Source organism: Physeter macrocephalus, chromosome 4 (genome assembly GCF_002837175.3).
Source record: "Physeter macrocephalus isolate SW-GA chromosome 4, ASM283717v5, whole genome shotgun sequence".
Classification (NCBI taxonomy): Eukaryota; Metazoa; Chordata; class Mammalia; order Artiodactyla; family Physeteridae; genus Physeter; species Physeter macrocephalus.
The window spans coordinates 38,390,657-38,405,480 of NC_041217.1; the positions used below are offsets into that span (position 1 = coordinate 38,390,657).

Genomic DNA, 14,824 nt, shown 5'->3' on the forward strand with positions numbered 1-14,824 from the left:
GGGAGAGGCCACGGCGGTGAGAGGCCCGCGTACCGCAAAAAAAAAAAAAAAAAAAAAAAAGTGTGACTTTCCCTACTGCAGACTTCCTGGGTGGATGTTACAATAGTTGTGCCGTGTTAGAGTCATGGCGTAGCCCTGCCCTCCGAGAACTGATCCATCCTGAAGGCAGATGATCCTGAACTTTCTTTCTGGGGAAGTGGAGTTCCACATGGCCTGCCACCTTCCTCTGCTTCACCAGCCGGCTCCTTCCTGGAATGCACTGTCATGTCACATCACAAGCTTTCCATGGAATAAAAGCCCTATGGAGGTGCAGAGGATGACTCATCATACTTCTGATAACTCCCTGAGAAGATGCATGTTTATTCCATAAGTCACATCATCTAATCCCAGAGGGGAAACTCCTCCGGCAGCTGGTTCTCCTTCAGACCCGTGCTTAGTCACATGATTTTAGTCTGAGCCTCGGTTAAGGCATTTCCTGTCACGTTAGATCTAAGTGTTTTCCAGTTATTTGGGGTTGAGACGCCACCCTGAAAATCCCCAGGGCGGAGCCACCTGATGGAGCTCAACCACCTCTGTGTTTTGCCTTCTAGAAGACAGCAACCACATGCATGCTTCCCCCCCACCCCGCCCCATTGCCTGCTGTCGATGCTACAATCACCCTACCCAGATCCAGTGATGCTTCTCTGGTTGTTCCCAGGTGTCGGAAACTCCCTGGCTCCATGCCCCATCTGTGAAGATCAGCTGTGAATATGTGAGCTTCTACCACCAGCCTGCTGCCAAGATGGAGGACACGGATTCCGATGACTACGTCAATATTCCCTGCCTGACTCAGCTCTCCAGCTGTCCCCCTGGGCCCAGACCTTGGTGCCAATGAGTCTTGTCTGTATGCTGGTTTCCAACACCCGCTCCATCCGTTTTCAGAACCCTCGTTACTCCCACGTCCCACCTCGAGTCTCATCCCTGTCTGTTTGCCCTGAGCACTGCTCAGTCCCCCCTCCCCCAGCTCTTCCTGGACACTTCTGCAGCCCCGTGTGCTTTTCAGGTGGCCTCTGGGAATGCAGAGCATTTGTCCTGATGCCACTTGCTTCCTTTTCAAGCCATGCAACAGGCTATGGGATTTGCAGAGTGTCTTTGATCACACGGTCTTTGCTGCCCTGGCTCTAGACCACATGGCCTTGGACTGGAGCCTAGGCATAGCTTTTGCTTTGAAAGCCCTTCTTGGTCTTGGGTTTCCCACCAGTAGAAGGTGCCTGAACTTCTTTGTGAGGACATGCTTCAGCCCTGAGCTAGGAAGGGACCTTGTTATGAAACACCCCTTACAACCTCTTTGCCCTGATCTTAGGGCCGGCATTTGCTAGTGATCTTCTATTTGTCTGGAGTCCTATGGTGAGGGCAATTTATTTTGATGTGACGAAGGGTTGTAAATTTTCAGAACCATGCTTGTTAGTGCTAGTGATATATGTGGATACCCTCTTTACTCTAAGTCTTTCTCCCTTGATGCACCTAAGTACCCTGACTCCAGCATTCCCCCTCTTTCAGAAATAGAATAGTTTTTGTCATCTATTTATCCTTCTTCCATGCACTGAAATGTGTGCATTTATCTTAGCCTTGGTCTGTTGGAGCTATCCAAAGCCATTACATCTCTCTGCTTTCAGAAATGCACCTCCTCTCTTTGCCAGGTAGCTTATAGCCAGGTGAGGAAGAACAAGGATATAGGATCCCTGGAAGGCCAGTTGTTCGTCAAGAGCACTCACGTCATGGAAGAAGAGACGCCCCACCTCCTACATATATTCATCCTCTCGAGTGTTCTGAAGAAGGGCACAGTTAGGCAGACATCATATCTTTGGATTGCACTCAACTACAAAGTTCAGTCAGAGCCTGAGACTAGAGAATGTCCAGTCTTGCTTTTAGGAAGAAGGCCTTTCCCAGACACACAACTCAGCTTCTCTGGGCACTGGTCCAGTGATAGAAAGGAAAGGTTCCCGAGGTGCCTGCTTTTTATGAGCAGGGAATGTCATCACAGACGGGATAACACATAACCCTAACCCTAACCTAACCCTAAATTATATTCGCACCACCATCATACCTGTCATCCAGGAATGATGACACCATCCACGAGGTCAGCTTGACACTGGCACCCTCCCAAGTGGCAGATAAGGGAAGAGTGAGTAGGATAAGAAAGAGAGCATCCAAGGGGCAGGGATGGTGGGAGTGAGGTGGGGAGTGTGGGCAAGAAATGCAGTGTTTAGGGAGAGTCTGCTTTGTTCTGGGCACCCCCCTGCATTATATCTTTTATCATTTATATTTCAAACCAGTGCCCTCACTCTCATCCCAGTGCTCTGCAGAGGACCCCTGCAGGCGTCATGACAGTGTGATTTCCATGCCCTCAAGTTCAACTTCACATCCCAGCATCCCTCTTTGTTCCTCAACAATTCAAAGACAGGTTAAAAACAATCCAATTAAGCATTTACTGAGCACCCATCCTCTACCCCACGTGGTGGCAAGGATTGTGGAGGATCAGAGAGAAGCATGGGGCACTGTCCTTGCTGCCTTCACAGAACTTTCATTCTGACAAATTAATATGGCATCAGTTAAAACACTGATAGGAATTAAATAGCATTAAAATAAATATAGGAATCTGCTTTGTAGGTTATTCGCAGCACCCAAGGGAACCTTCCACGACCGTTGTTGGGGTCACTTAAAGAATGAAGTCTTTGAGGATAAGCCTGGGCCAAGGATGGGGCCCATGGTCAAGGATGTGAAGCACCCAGAGAACATCATGGGGAGGGACGCTTGTTTGAAATGACACGGAGAACGAGGAGGGTATCCTGGCCTAGGCCTTCAGAGCTGGTAGAAGTTCTCCATCCAGGTCAAGAGAATGTCCACTTCTCCAAAGGCTTTGGTCACAGCTGCTTCTCTATCCAACTAAAGGGAAAGGAGAGTTGAAGATCTGTCATGTAAGCCACAAGAATAGGTTTCCTTCCGACACCTGAACCCGGGCTGACTCCAAATCATGGGCTGAGTCCCCTTTGGGATGGCCTCTGACACAGTCACCTACCCATCAATTATTCCCCTTCTATGAGTGTTGTCTGCTTCGGAGGTGAGGACAGGTGGGTTGGTGAGTGGCAGCAGATAAGGAGCAAGGGAAAAGCATCTGGAGTCCCTGACACTAAGAATCAGGATCCCAGTGCAGGGTGGATTCTGTCCATCCCGAGTCCACTGTGCAGATGAGGAAACTGAGGCCCAGGTGGCCCCTTTCGCTTGTATATTATTGCTCTTCACCATTTATTTATAAACTGGGGTATCTGTTCCTCAAAAAATGATCAAAATTGTATTTGCTTTGGAGGGGAGCTGGGTATGAAATTGGGATTTTCTTTGTTGTCTTAATTTAGGAAAAGGCAACATAATTCCTGTAATTCTTTTTCACAGACTAGACCCTTTGAACATCCTGGAAAACACACAATGTGTGTTGTGCTTGGGGGTTCTCCCTTCCTTCCCCCTCACTTCTGACTCCAATCGCCCACCTCAAGTACCCATAAAACTCTCACTTGGGAATGTCCTTGGTAGTGAAATCGTCTTGTAGGGAAATATAATAGCACTTTAACTTGAAAACTGGCAGAAAAATAGGCTGCCGTTTGTGGTATTTATGCAGAGTATATGGCAGTTGACGCAGCTACAGCTGTGCTAAGTCAGGTGGCTTTGGGGCCACCCAGGTAGAGTCAGCTGCACTGGATTCTGCACTCGGTCCCTGAGGAACAATCGTGTGACACTTCAGGCTAGTCTACTTCCAGCTGGGCAGCTCTCAGTTCCTGGCTTGGATTACCTGTTTAAATGCTCGCCGGAACAGCAGAAACCGCCTGCGTGCACTCTCACGGATGGAAAACATCTCCTTTTCCTGCTGGATAACAGAAAAAAATGTGTGCCAAGTGTCAGGTAGGAGCAGAGGCAAGCCCCGCCCCCACCCCTTCCTAATGATGCCAGAGGGGTGCCCAAGGCCTAAGAGGACAGGTCCAGGTCCCACGTCCCCAAGGTAGCCAATGCTGAACTCCCACCATGCAGCAGGGACTGTGTCCTTTAATTCTCACAGCAGTCTTGCCACGTAGGGCTGATTATCAGCATTTTATAGATAAGAAAAGCAAAGCTCAGAGAGGTTGACCACCTTGCAAATGGACACCCAGTTGGTTAGAAGCAGACCGTGATTTGAGCCCAGAACTGCTGGCGTCCAGAGCCTGTGCTCTTTTCCATGACACCTGCAGCTCCCTGTCGTGGAATAAAAGCAGGGCCAAATAAGGGAAGACGAGTCTTCTGAAAACATAGCATTTCCTGTGGGCCTCAGTCCCAGCTTTGTTCTACTCACACTGGGTTGCAGTTTGGACATGATGACAATAAAGTTGTTGGCCAGAGTAGAGAATGACTTCAGGATCCTGAATTCAACTGCCTTATCGTGGTAGTTTTTGAAGACAGTGTTCAAGTAGAACTCCAGCAGGGCATGGATGAGGTAGCAGCTTTCAGCCTCCTGGGGAGGGGCGGGGTCACTGCGGAGCCAAGGCCTCTGCCCACCCCAGCCCTGGATGAACCACTCACGTGCCATGCAAGGCAAGATAAGCACAGTAGAGGCAGCGATCCTCTAGGAGATGCTGATAAATGTTAGATCTTTTTTTTTTTTTTTTTTTTTTTTTTGCGGTACACGGGCCTCTCAGTGTTGTGGCCTCTCCCGTTGCGGAGCACAGGCTCCAGACGCGCAGGCCCAGCGGCCATGGCTCTCGGTCCCTGCCGCTCCGCGGCACGTGGGATCCTCCCGGACCGGGGCACGAACCCGCGTCCTCTGCATCGGCAGGCGGACTCTCAACCACTGCGCCACCAGGGAAGCCCTGATAAATGTTAGATCTTAAGGAGCCTTCAGGCCCCTTTGTTTGACAGGAGGAACCGCAGACCCAGAAAGGAGGGACTCACCCAGGGTCCCACGGCTGGTCAGTGGCAGACACAGCCTACCCCCCAGGACTCCTGACTCCCATCTGGTTAGTATTCTTTCTTCTATACCACATGGCCTCTCTAATAGCTCTGGGTGGTGATGGACCTTGAAAAGCACCAGATCTTAATTGGCTGAGAGTTGGCAGGGAAAAGGCTTGGAGGGAGAAGAAATGAGGAGAAAAGAAAACTAGTATCCTTGAGCACGGGATTGCACACTGGCCCTGAAGTGCCACAGAGGGAAGCTCAGCATCTCTCAGGGATCAGGGCTCAGTCGTCTGTGCTCACTGCCTAGATGGGTGATGAGTAACAGGTGAGAAAAAAAGTAGGGGCATGGAAGTGGCCTAAGCACATGCTCACTGGGCCGACAAAAGCAAAAGAGAAATCTAGATTGATGGCAACTCTGGCTAAATGGAGACAGAGGTTTACAAGCCTCAATGCCCGCCCCTCTCCTCATGCCATATGTTCACATACCCCAGATACTGAGGTGACAACCCCAGATATTACTTCTCTGGCTCACTACCAAGCCCTGTCCCATGCAGGCTCGGCCCAGGGCAGAAGTGAAGTCTTCTGTCAGCATCCCCTAGACAACCCCTCAGCGTCACCCATAGAAGACCAGCCACCCAGAGGAGGCACCATCCTTCCCCAGCATCTGATTACCGAGACATTCTGCAGAACCTCCTTCCGCAGCAGCTGGACACTCGTGATATTATCCTGAGCTTGCTTTGGGAACAAAAAGAACAGATATCTCCAGGTTGGGGGTCACATAGAAACCGACCTTGCAAATACACACTGCTTCCCCAGACCCCTAAATCTATCCAGTCTGTGAGATCTCAGAGGCCAGAGGGAGGACCCAGGAAAGGCCATGCTGAGCTGGCTCCTGCGGTAGGGGTACAAGTTTCCAGGCCCAGAAAATCACCAATCTTGGCCCCCAGGGGCAGATGGAATCCCAGGGGCTCTTAGAGCTTTGATGAGGGACCTGTTTGATTCCTTTGGTCACTTGAGGCAGGAAGAAATAAGCCTGTGTGGTTTAAGAACCACTAGGAGCGGGAAGTTACCTCCATATTCTGGGGCAGGTCGGGGGGCTGCCCCTTGGAGCTTCCCCTGCAGCCCACCACTCATCCCAGTTCTTGAATTTTGAGCCAAAGAATGCTTTAGAGGAAGGAGTTTTAGAGCTCCTTTGTCCCACCTCCTCATTGTGCAAATAAGGAAACCGATGGGGGCGAAGGTAGGGGTTGCTGTATGGGTTGGTTTCAAGGTCAAGATCATACATAGGTGCCCTGTCTCCAATGCAGCACCCTCCCCTCTTCCCTAGCTGCCTCATCAAGCTCCTTCTTTCTGCCTTGCCCTTTAGGGAGTACATGTCACAGGCTCTATTAACCATTCTTTCCCAACTCAGCATTCAACATTCTTCGACATTTACTCAAGGCCTAAGCAGGTGGGAACAGATTAGAAGGAGCTGGCAAAGCAGTAGGTGAAACTTCTAGTGGGTCTCAAAGGATTTCCCATGACTTCCCATTGGTGGAGTCTCATGTAACCCTGGGACATAGATGAAGCTCAAATGAATCGGGCTCCCTTCTTTATTCCTCGTGGGCTGTGTTTCTTTTCCTACAGACTGGCCACATCTTTCTGAGCCTCAGTTTCCCCAAGTGCAAGAGGAAATGTAGACTTGTGATACCTCTGACTTCACTAAGTTCCTGGATAGGAAAATGATGATCAAGCTGCAAAAGGCTCCATAATCATAAAATATTATCCTCTACCGAGAATCACCCCCACGGCTGGCTTCAGAACAGCACTTCACTTACCGCAATGTCCTTCATGGCCTGGAAGGCTTCCCACAGTTCCTGAAGAACTACCCCTTCTACTTGGCACGGCCCAAATTGGAATTCTTGGCCCTGGACCCCTGGACCCTGGCTCCAGAAAAGCAGGATCAGACTCAGGCAGGGAAGGGTAGACATGTGCACAGGAGAGCCCATCTGCAGCAGAGGAAGGACCAAGGAGGATCCTGCTGGAAGAAAGGGGGGCATCCCTCTGAGGCAGGCCCTCTGCCTCAGGAGGGGTACACCCCAGAGTAATGCTCCTTGGCTCTGCCTCGGCCAGCCTCGGGGACACACAGATGGGAAAATTGAAACTAGAGTGGGTTCCCGGTGTTAGAATAATTCAAACATGTGGCCTTGCTGAGGTGCCCTGGGGTGGGGCAAGTTTCTTTCTGCCCCTCGGTCTCATACCCATTGACCTGGCTTTCCCACTATCTACGCCCCCCCCATCCATGTCACACACACACACCCTGCACCTCCTTCCTTGTTCTGTTACAGTTAACTCTAGCCAACAACCTGCTAGTCAGAATTTGACCAAAAAGAGTGAAGAAATGAGGAGTGCCATTTCTTCACTCTTTTATAATGTGCCAGAGAACTCATATCGGCAGCCCACACTCAGCAGGATAGAGAGCTTAGCTAGGCGTTTGCCTGTCTGAGTTCTGCCCTTAAGTCACCGGCCACACGTGGACAGGTCTTTCTCCCCTCCCCCAGGAGAAGGCCACCTCCGACTCATGAGGAGCCGTGGGTTTAACCCTGACCCCCAGGGAGGGGCTAGCTGATTGATAGGTTACGGTCACACACTCACTATGCCACCTCAGCTGACGGACTGGCTCTTGACTCTAAGAATTAAATTTTCAGGTAACTGAACAAGAGGAGGAATCAGATTTCCAGATGAATCACCTTTAAAACCTTGCACTGAAAGACTCTGTGAAGAGCCACAAGCTAGAAGAAGGGAACCCCATTGTCTGTCTATCATAATCGTATGCAGAGATTTCTTCTCCCTGACTTCTTTGTCCTTTGCTTTTCTTCCTTCCTTCTTTCCTCAGAGCTCAGTCCCTCCCTCCCTTTCTTACTCCTGGCCCTGGTCTCACACCTGAGGACGCTCAGTCTTCCACACCTAGACCGGGCAGGAAGCCGGGAGAAGGTCTGTCTCTGGAGTGCCTGCCAACACATGGGCCAGAGAAGCGGGCCCAGGGCCAGCACCCATTGCCCTCTCATGCAGCTCTGTGCTTCAGCCTCTCACTCAGAGTCTTTCCATTCCCTTCTTTCAAACTCCACAGGATCTGCAGCCTGTCTTGCAAATTCATCTCTAGGCCTCATAATCCTCCTGGCCTTCCTCTCCTCCAGCCTAAATTCTTCTTGGTGTTAAAGCAGAGAAAGCAGCTCAGCTTCATGGTATATCTCACCCTTACATAAACACTGGAAAAGTTGACTTCTGCCATCCCCCAGCCCCCATTCCCAGCAGGGCAGCGTCAGTGTAAGGCTTCAAAGCCAAATACTCAAGACTCTCCCATCACTCACCTCAGGTCCTAGGAGTGATGCTTGAGGGTTTGCTGTTTAGAGGTGGCTGGTTCCTGTTGTAGAGGAAGAGGGTTGGGCAGGCACCCCTACCATTCACCGATCAGGGTGCAACTGTGAATGGAAGGCTCCTGTTCCAGCTATGGAAGCTGCTTCAAAAGTAAAGGTGTGCAGGAAAGCCAGGCTTTGTGGAGCTTTCTATATATGGGGGCTGTGGGGGAGGGGCGGAGGAAGAAGAGGGAGGTGGAGAAAGGGAAATTGGTCATGCTTTCCTAGAGAATTGCTTCACTGCCTCGTCACCCTTCACTCTGAGACAATGGGGCAATGGAGAAAGCAGCCTCTGAGGTGAGGTGAGACCCGGGTCTGAGTTCTAGCTCTGCCACTGTCGGTGTGCCAGGGGCAGGTTGTCTAGCTACCTGAAGCCTCAGTTTCTGCATCCATAAAATTAAAACAAGCAAACCAACAAAAACCCATCCCGCCACCCTCAGAGGGCAGGCTTAAGGAGCAAATGCGAAAGTGACACAGAGGTGCTTTGTAACCCCTATACACAGGTAAACCAATGATTACTGTACAGAGTACACTAGTCCCCTTACTGCTAAAATCACTCAATAATTAAGCCCTATTTAATGATGCAACAGTAACCCAGAGGCCAAGGATGACCAAGATATGCTTCTCCTTTAATGGGTCAGGGACAAGAATTTTAGGAGTGTTTCGTCATATGCAGCCAACCAGGTGTATAATCACTCAACCAAAATGTGCCCCTTCTCAGGTTCAAGTAGAATAAGGAAGCTGCTGTGCATGGCCAGGTCTGGAAGGCTGGGGGCCCTGGTGTGCTAGTGGTCTAGCCTCGGCGGTGCTGCTCTGCCTGGGGTCACCCAGGGGTTGCGGCCGTGCTGCGGCAGGAGCACCAGAGCCATCAAGAGACCTGGCCATGTGTCCAACTAGCAAGGCACTCAGCCTTCAGTTCTCTGGGTGTAGAATGAGGGGCAGACTGGAGCAGTGTTCCCAAAGCATGTTCCACAGAATCTAGTCCTGAAGGAGGCTTGTCTGCAAGACTCTCCACGAAACTAGGGATTTCACGGTCAGTAAATTAGAGAAGCCTGGCATGTGCTAGCCCCTCTTGGAAACCTATAGTACCCTGTAGAGGCAGGGGGCCAGGTGTGGGTTTAACTTTCTTGAATCCAGCCTGGGAAACACAGTGTGAGAAACATTGGACTCTGAATGAGGAATTGGCAAACTACCGGCCAAGAATAAGCTAAGAATGGCTTAGCCCGGTGACAGAAGGATAGTTTTTATATTTTTTAATGATTGAAAACAAATCAAAAGAAGAACATGTGTTTTGTGACACATAAAAGTATGTGAATTAAGATTTCAGTGTCCATAAGTAATTTTTTATTGGGACACAGCCATGCCCATTGTTTTACACGTGGTCTAGGGTTGCTTTTGTGCTACTGTGACGAGGCCCACAAAGTTGAAAATATTTACTATCTGGCCCTTTGCAGAGAGAGGTTGCCGAGCCCTGCTCTGAATTACCTTCTTTCACAAACATTCTAAGAGTTTCCTTAAACCTGGGTCCAGGCAAAGCCATGGGAGTAGAAATGTGATGTGAGGGGCAGGATAACTTCTCCGGCTCCGTGGAGAAGGAAGAACAGGGGACCCTGGGAGGAACAGCCTTTCCAACCTCTCCAGGTGGCCGACCCTTAATCTCTCTGGCACCAGCACCCCTTCCCTCCATCACACTCACAGTGTTGTTTGTTTTCTTTAGTAAATCAAATACGTGATGCAATCCCCAGCCAGCAGGCTGGCCAGCTGCCACTGCTGCTACAGGTACCACGCTTGAGTCCTTTGCTCCTGGAAGACCTGAGTCTTGTCCTCTAGTCCTGGGCAGGGGCCCACATCACCAACCCTTTTTCCCTTCAGGGTCTAGGTCATTACTAAAAATCCCTAACTGTGATGGGAAGAAGATGCCAAGAGGCATTTATGAGACAGAGAAGAAGGCAAAGTAAGAGTATTGGGGAAAGAGATGACAGGGAGGCAGGAGAGGGCTGGAGAGGCTAGACAGGTGAGCTGAGAGGAAAAGTGAGCCCCTAGGGCAGCTGCAATCCTAGAAAACTGTCTACCAATAGGCAGGAGGTTGGGAGCAATGAGCTGCTAGCAGAGCAGGCTAGGACAGAGGCATGAGGTCATGGAGACAGCTCAGCAGGCTCCAGAATATCCACCTCGGGTCATGAGCTGCTCATTCTGTCTAAGGAAGGAGTAATATAATATGGACGTTCCAGGCAAACATGTGTCTGCCTGTCAGGCTTGGCTGAACTTATCGTAGCAAGATTCCCCAGGGAAGGGAGAGCATGGGGAGAACTCAAAGATCTTGGTCCCACGACAACTGAGATCACTGGTTATGAGTTCGCGTTTTGCATGCAGGCAGATCTGGGCCCAAAACATGATGAGCCCCTAGGAGCTCTCTGAGTCTTCTCTTCCTCATCTGTAAAACCGAGTCCTCATAGGGCCACAGGGACACAATGACATAGAGCCTTACTACTCAAAGTATAGTCTGTGCTCCAGCAAAACAGCAAAATCTGCAAGCTCATTAGAAATGCAAAATCTCAGACCCTTCCCCAAAAACTACTGAACCAGAAGGTGCACTTTAAAAACTCTCGAGATGATTCTTATGTATATTAAAATTTGAGAAGCATTTACATAAAACACACGAAGGACCATCTGGTATCTTCCACATGGTAAACGCTCAACAAACGGGGGCTTCAAGTGAAGGAGAAGGAACTAGAGCAGTGATTCTCAGTGGAGCAATTTTGCCCCCAGGGGACATTTGACAATGTCTGGAGACATTTTACAGTGCACAGGACAGCCCTCACCACAGAGAATCGTGTGATTCCCAAAGCCAACAGAGCTGAGGCTAAAAAATCCTGGACTAGAGGAGGGTAGTGGCTGTGGCTGACGTAGGCATAGAGAAGGATTAGAAGGGTGCCCTTCTTGGGGCACGGGGGAAGCAGTGGACTGATGAAATGATCAGGAGAGGGGACAAAACAAGATGGCAACTTGGAAGGCAGTGCCCAAAGGCTCCAGGGTGGGAGCAGATGGGCGAGGCCTGGCTCACTGGCTCACCACCATTCCCCCCACCCCCCGCTCCCGGAGAAGCTCGATGTCTCAGACTTTGAGAGGCTGGAGAAAGGCGGGCTGATCCCTTAGTCCAGATCCATGTTTTTTCATCCAAACTCCATCCTGGACCAGACTAAGACCAGGGGCTCTTCTAATCTCTCTGGAAACTTGGAGAATTTTCTTCACAATACTATTGGACAGGAGAAAAGTTCCTCTGAGGATAAACTTTGATTTACAAGGCTACTTTCTTCCCTGAATACACTTTATTAGATTGAGGAGGTTTATCCTGTTACTCTCAGGCCATGCCTGTCACATACGTATGTGTATATGTATATATGTATTTCATGTATGTCATATCATGTCTGCAGTCTGAATTTTACGTTTGAGAAGTAACTCTACTCCCACCCCACATCCTCTACAAATTCTCCTAAACCTATATAGAGAGAAAAGGACTGAACCAGGATGGAGAAGGTTCCCTTCTCCACTCCTGGTTGAGGCAGTAAACAGCTCACTCCTAAACCTGAATAACCCCTCCTTCTCGGATTGATGGCAATGCCCTGCGGGAGAGAAGTGATGAGAACGTGAATTAGTATTTCCTGAGTGCCAAGAGATAAAAGAAAGTTACATCACCATTTTTCTTCCTGTGAACTGATTTAATCTTCACTCTAAAATGGATTGTTATCTCCTTATTTGGCTGGGAAACTCACGCACCGATAGATGTGGGATTTCTGGGCTTTTGTTAGTCCTTTTCCCTGTTTCAGCTGCCGTTGTTCCAGGAGCAGAGATGAGGGGTGGGTGTCCACTGGTTGGCCCCCTTAGACTGGCAGTCTGCTGTTCCACCTTGTCCTCTGTCGCTAGTGTAATAAATGATTTATTATTACAGGCATTTCAAAGGATGAGAATGAAAACAAACATAGATCATTCTTACATCTGTACAGCATGCTCAGATGTACAAAGTACCCCCAAGTGAAATTTCTCATTTGATAGTCACTGTCACAAGTATGTTATGAGAAAGAGGATAGATATTATTAACTGTCCTTTGCAGACTAGAAAGCTAAGCATCAGAAAAGTCAAATAATCTTCCCTAGGTCACATAAATAAATGACAGAATCAGAACTAGAGTACAGGTCTTCTGGCTCTCAGTCCAGTATTCTTTCCTCTGTTCCACCCTTCATCAACGTCTCAATCTTGCAAGTATTCACACATTTAATGAACAAACATTTCCTAAGCACCTACTGAGTGTCAGAAAAGTCTATACAAAAAAATGAATGACTATGATAACAATTTATAAAATGTCCAGAAAAGTCACAGCTATAGAGACAGAAAATATAGTACTGGCTGCCTAGGACTTGGAGTTGGGGACTGGCTGGCTAGAAGGAATTGGGGGTGACGGCTAATGAGTACAAGGTTTCCTTGGGGGGGTAAGGAAAAATGTTCTAAAATTAGATTATAGTGATGCACTCTGTGACTATACTAAAACCCACTGAATTGTACACTTTAAACAGTGAACTCTATGGTATGCAAATTATATCTCAATAAAGCTGTGAAAAAAAAAGAATGAAGACACAGTATTTGTGCTCTAATGAGTCAGTAGAGTGGATACACTTGCAAACAGATCAATTGCAACACGAGTCATGGGAATGTGTTAACACCACTAACAGAAGGATGGAGCCAATGGAAACATAAATGTGAGGCAGAATCTCGGTGAGGTGTGTCTTGGATGGTGCTGGAAGGGGTTGAGAAGCTTTCTGGTGGAGGTGACATTTGACCTAAGGCTCGAAACCTGAGTAGGAGTTTGCCAGCAAAAATAAAGGGAGGGCACCTGCTGGAGACCACTGGGACCTCCACTAATTCTATGGCCACACAGCTGCTGTAGGGGACCAAGGAGAAGAAGGTTCTGGAAGTTGCTGGAAGAAGGAGGATAACTGTTCTTTTGCTTGAAATTTAATGGAAATCAATGGACAACAGCAATTTAAATACAGCTGCAGGGCATGTAAGGTAACCTAGTGTTCCTGAGCCCTGGGAGCTACAGACAGGAATGGAGAAGTGGGGTGAAGGACTTGGGTCTCAGCTTTCTAAGCAAAGACTTTGGCCAGTCACAGGAAACAGAAGCACAAGAGACATGCAGTTCTGAAAACTGCAACTGCCTCCCAGGAGTCAGGCTCTTGTACCCTCCCACAGCCTGCAGAGCGTCAACTTTGAGTCCCAAGGGCAAGAGTATTTTAAATAAATACACGGCAGTGTGCAGGGTTGGGGAAAATGATAGTTACAGAGTCTCCTGAGTAGATCCAGGTGATGAATTATAGTCCATGTCCCCTGTGCCAATCTGTGTCTCACATATTCAAGGTTGCTTTTTTTTTTTAAGGTTGATTTTTCTAACAGATATGTTTTTTGAAAGGAAGAAAGGAAAGGAAGAAAAGAAAGAAAGAAAGAAAGAAAGAAAGAAAGAAAGAAAGAAAGAAAGAAAGAAAGAAAGGAAGGAAGGAAGGAAGGAAGGAAGGAAGAAAGAAAGAAAGAAAGAAGGAAGGAAGGAGGGAAAAGGCTTCAGTGGGAATGCGATGTATCCCATCCCAAGTCATTCATCAGCGTCATGCTCCCGAAATAGCACCTCCACCTACCTCCTAGCCAAATTCATTCTCTAGACCTACAAGGAAATTTTTAGAGTCCTAGACAGCAGCAGTCACTCCACTCCTGTGCTCTTTTCTGATGGCACCGTTGTCATCGCTCCCCGTGCCCTCGTTATCTTGTCCACCAGGCCACGAACTCCCTAGGCACCAGCTCTGAGTTTTCTCCAGCTCAGAATGGCCCTCAGAACCTGGCACATGGCAGGTGCTCAGTGAGCATTTGTTGAATAAGTGCATTTCATATGACTGATCCCCAAATCTAATTATGTACAGGCCCCAATAGCCTCCTGGGCTGTTTATAAACAGGTCTCTGCCAAGTGTTGGCCAGTTTGCTCAGGCAACAACCATTGGGTTGGGAGACACGGCCTTGCATCCCATGGCCTTATTAAACACCTGGACCAGCTTTGCATGTGTCCGTAGTATGAGAGTAAAAACTCATGAAATTATACTATAACCACCCATCTGATTGTAGAATCCCAGGAAAACAGAGTCTGTGATTAGGCCAGCACAAGAGAGAGTCCTGGGTCTGTGAATAAGAAACTCTTAGTCCCATTCTAGAGCTTCCATACTGCTGCCTTCATGCTTTCTCTGTGCCACCCACACCATTCTGCCAAAGGGAGAAATGTCCCTATTTCATCTGTTTTATAGACTCTCTCCCAGTCTCATCCCTCTTTACAACCGAATGCACGCTACTCCAGAAGATCCTTCTAAATGCACAACCCTGGGCTTCCCTGGTGGCGCAGTGGTTGAGAGTCCGCCTGCCGATGCAGGGGAACCGGGTTC

General features: G+C 48.8%; 2 protein-coding genes across 10 annotated transcripts in view; one reads left to right on the forward strand and one right to left on the reverse strand.

Moving 5' to 3' along the window:
* FCMR (Fc mu receptor) overlaps positions 1-2,465 on the forward strand; it is a 15,093-nt gene extending 12,628 nt beyond the window's left edge. For all 9 annotated transcript variants that reach the window (XM_055083924.1, XM_055083925.1, XM_007105462.3 and 6 more), the window contains one exon: positions 698-2,465. In XM_055083924.1, the coding sequence (XP_054939899.1) occupies positions 698-874 (177 nt within the window). In that variant the 3' untranslated portion in view covers positions 875-2,465. The remainder of the gene's footprint in view (positions 1-697) is intronic.
* Positions 2,466-2,732: 267 nt separating this feature from the next.
* IL24 (interleukin 24) lies at positions 2,733-6,944 on the reverse strand. Its single transcript, XM_007105479.3, has 5 exons — positions 6,774-6,944; positions 5,629-5,691; positions 4,358-4,516; positions 3,824-3,898; positions 2,733-2,925 (listed from the first exon to the last, which is right to left on the reverse strand). Exons 1-5 carry the CDS (start codon positions 6,942-6,944, stop codon positions 2,842-2,844), a joined length of 552 nt encoding a protein of 183 aa, XP_007105541.3. The 3' UTR covers positions 2,733-2,841.
* Positions 6,945-14,824: the final 7,880 nt, after the last annotated feature.

Excerpts from the sequence above, each read along its gene's own strand:
- IL24 (XM_007105479.3), bottom strand. The coding sequence starts at position 6,944 with ATGGGCTCTCCTGTGCACATGTCTACCCTTCCCTGCCTGAGTCTGATC. Across the intron at positions 3,899-4,357 it reads TGTCCAAACTGCAACCCAGT|CAGGAAAAGGAGATGTTTTC; the intron begins GTGAGTAGAACA and ends TCTGTTATCCAG. Across the intron at positions 2,926-3,823 it reads TCCGGCGAGCATTTAAACAG|TTGGATAGAGAAGCAGCTGT; the intron begins GTAATCCAAGCC and ends CTTTCCCTTTAG.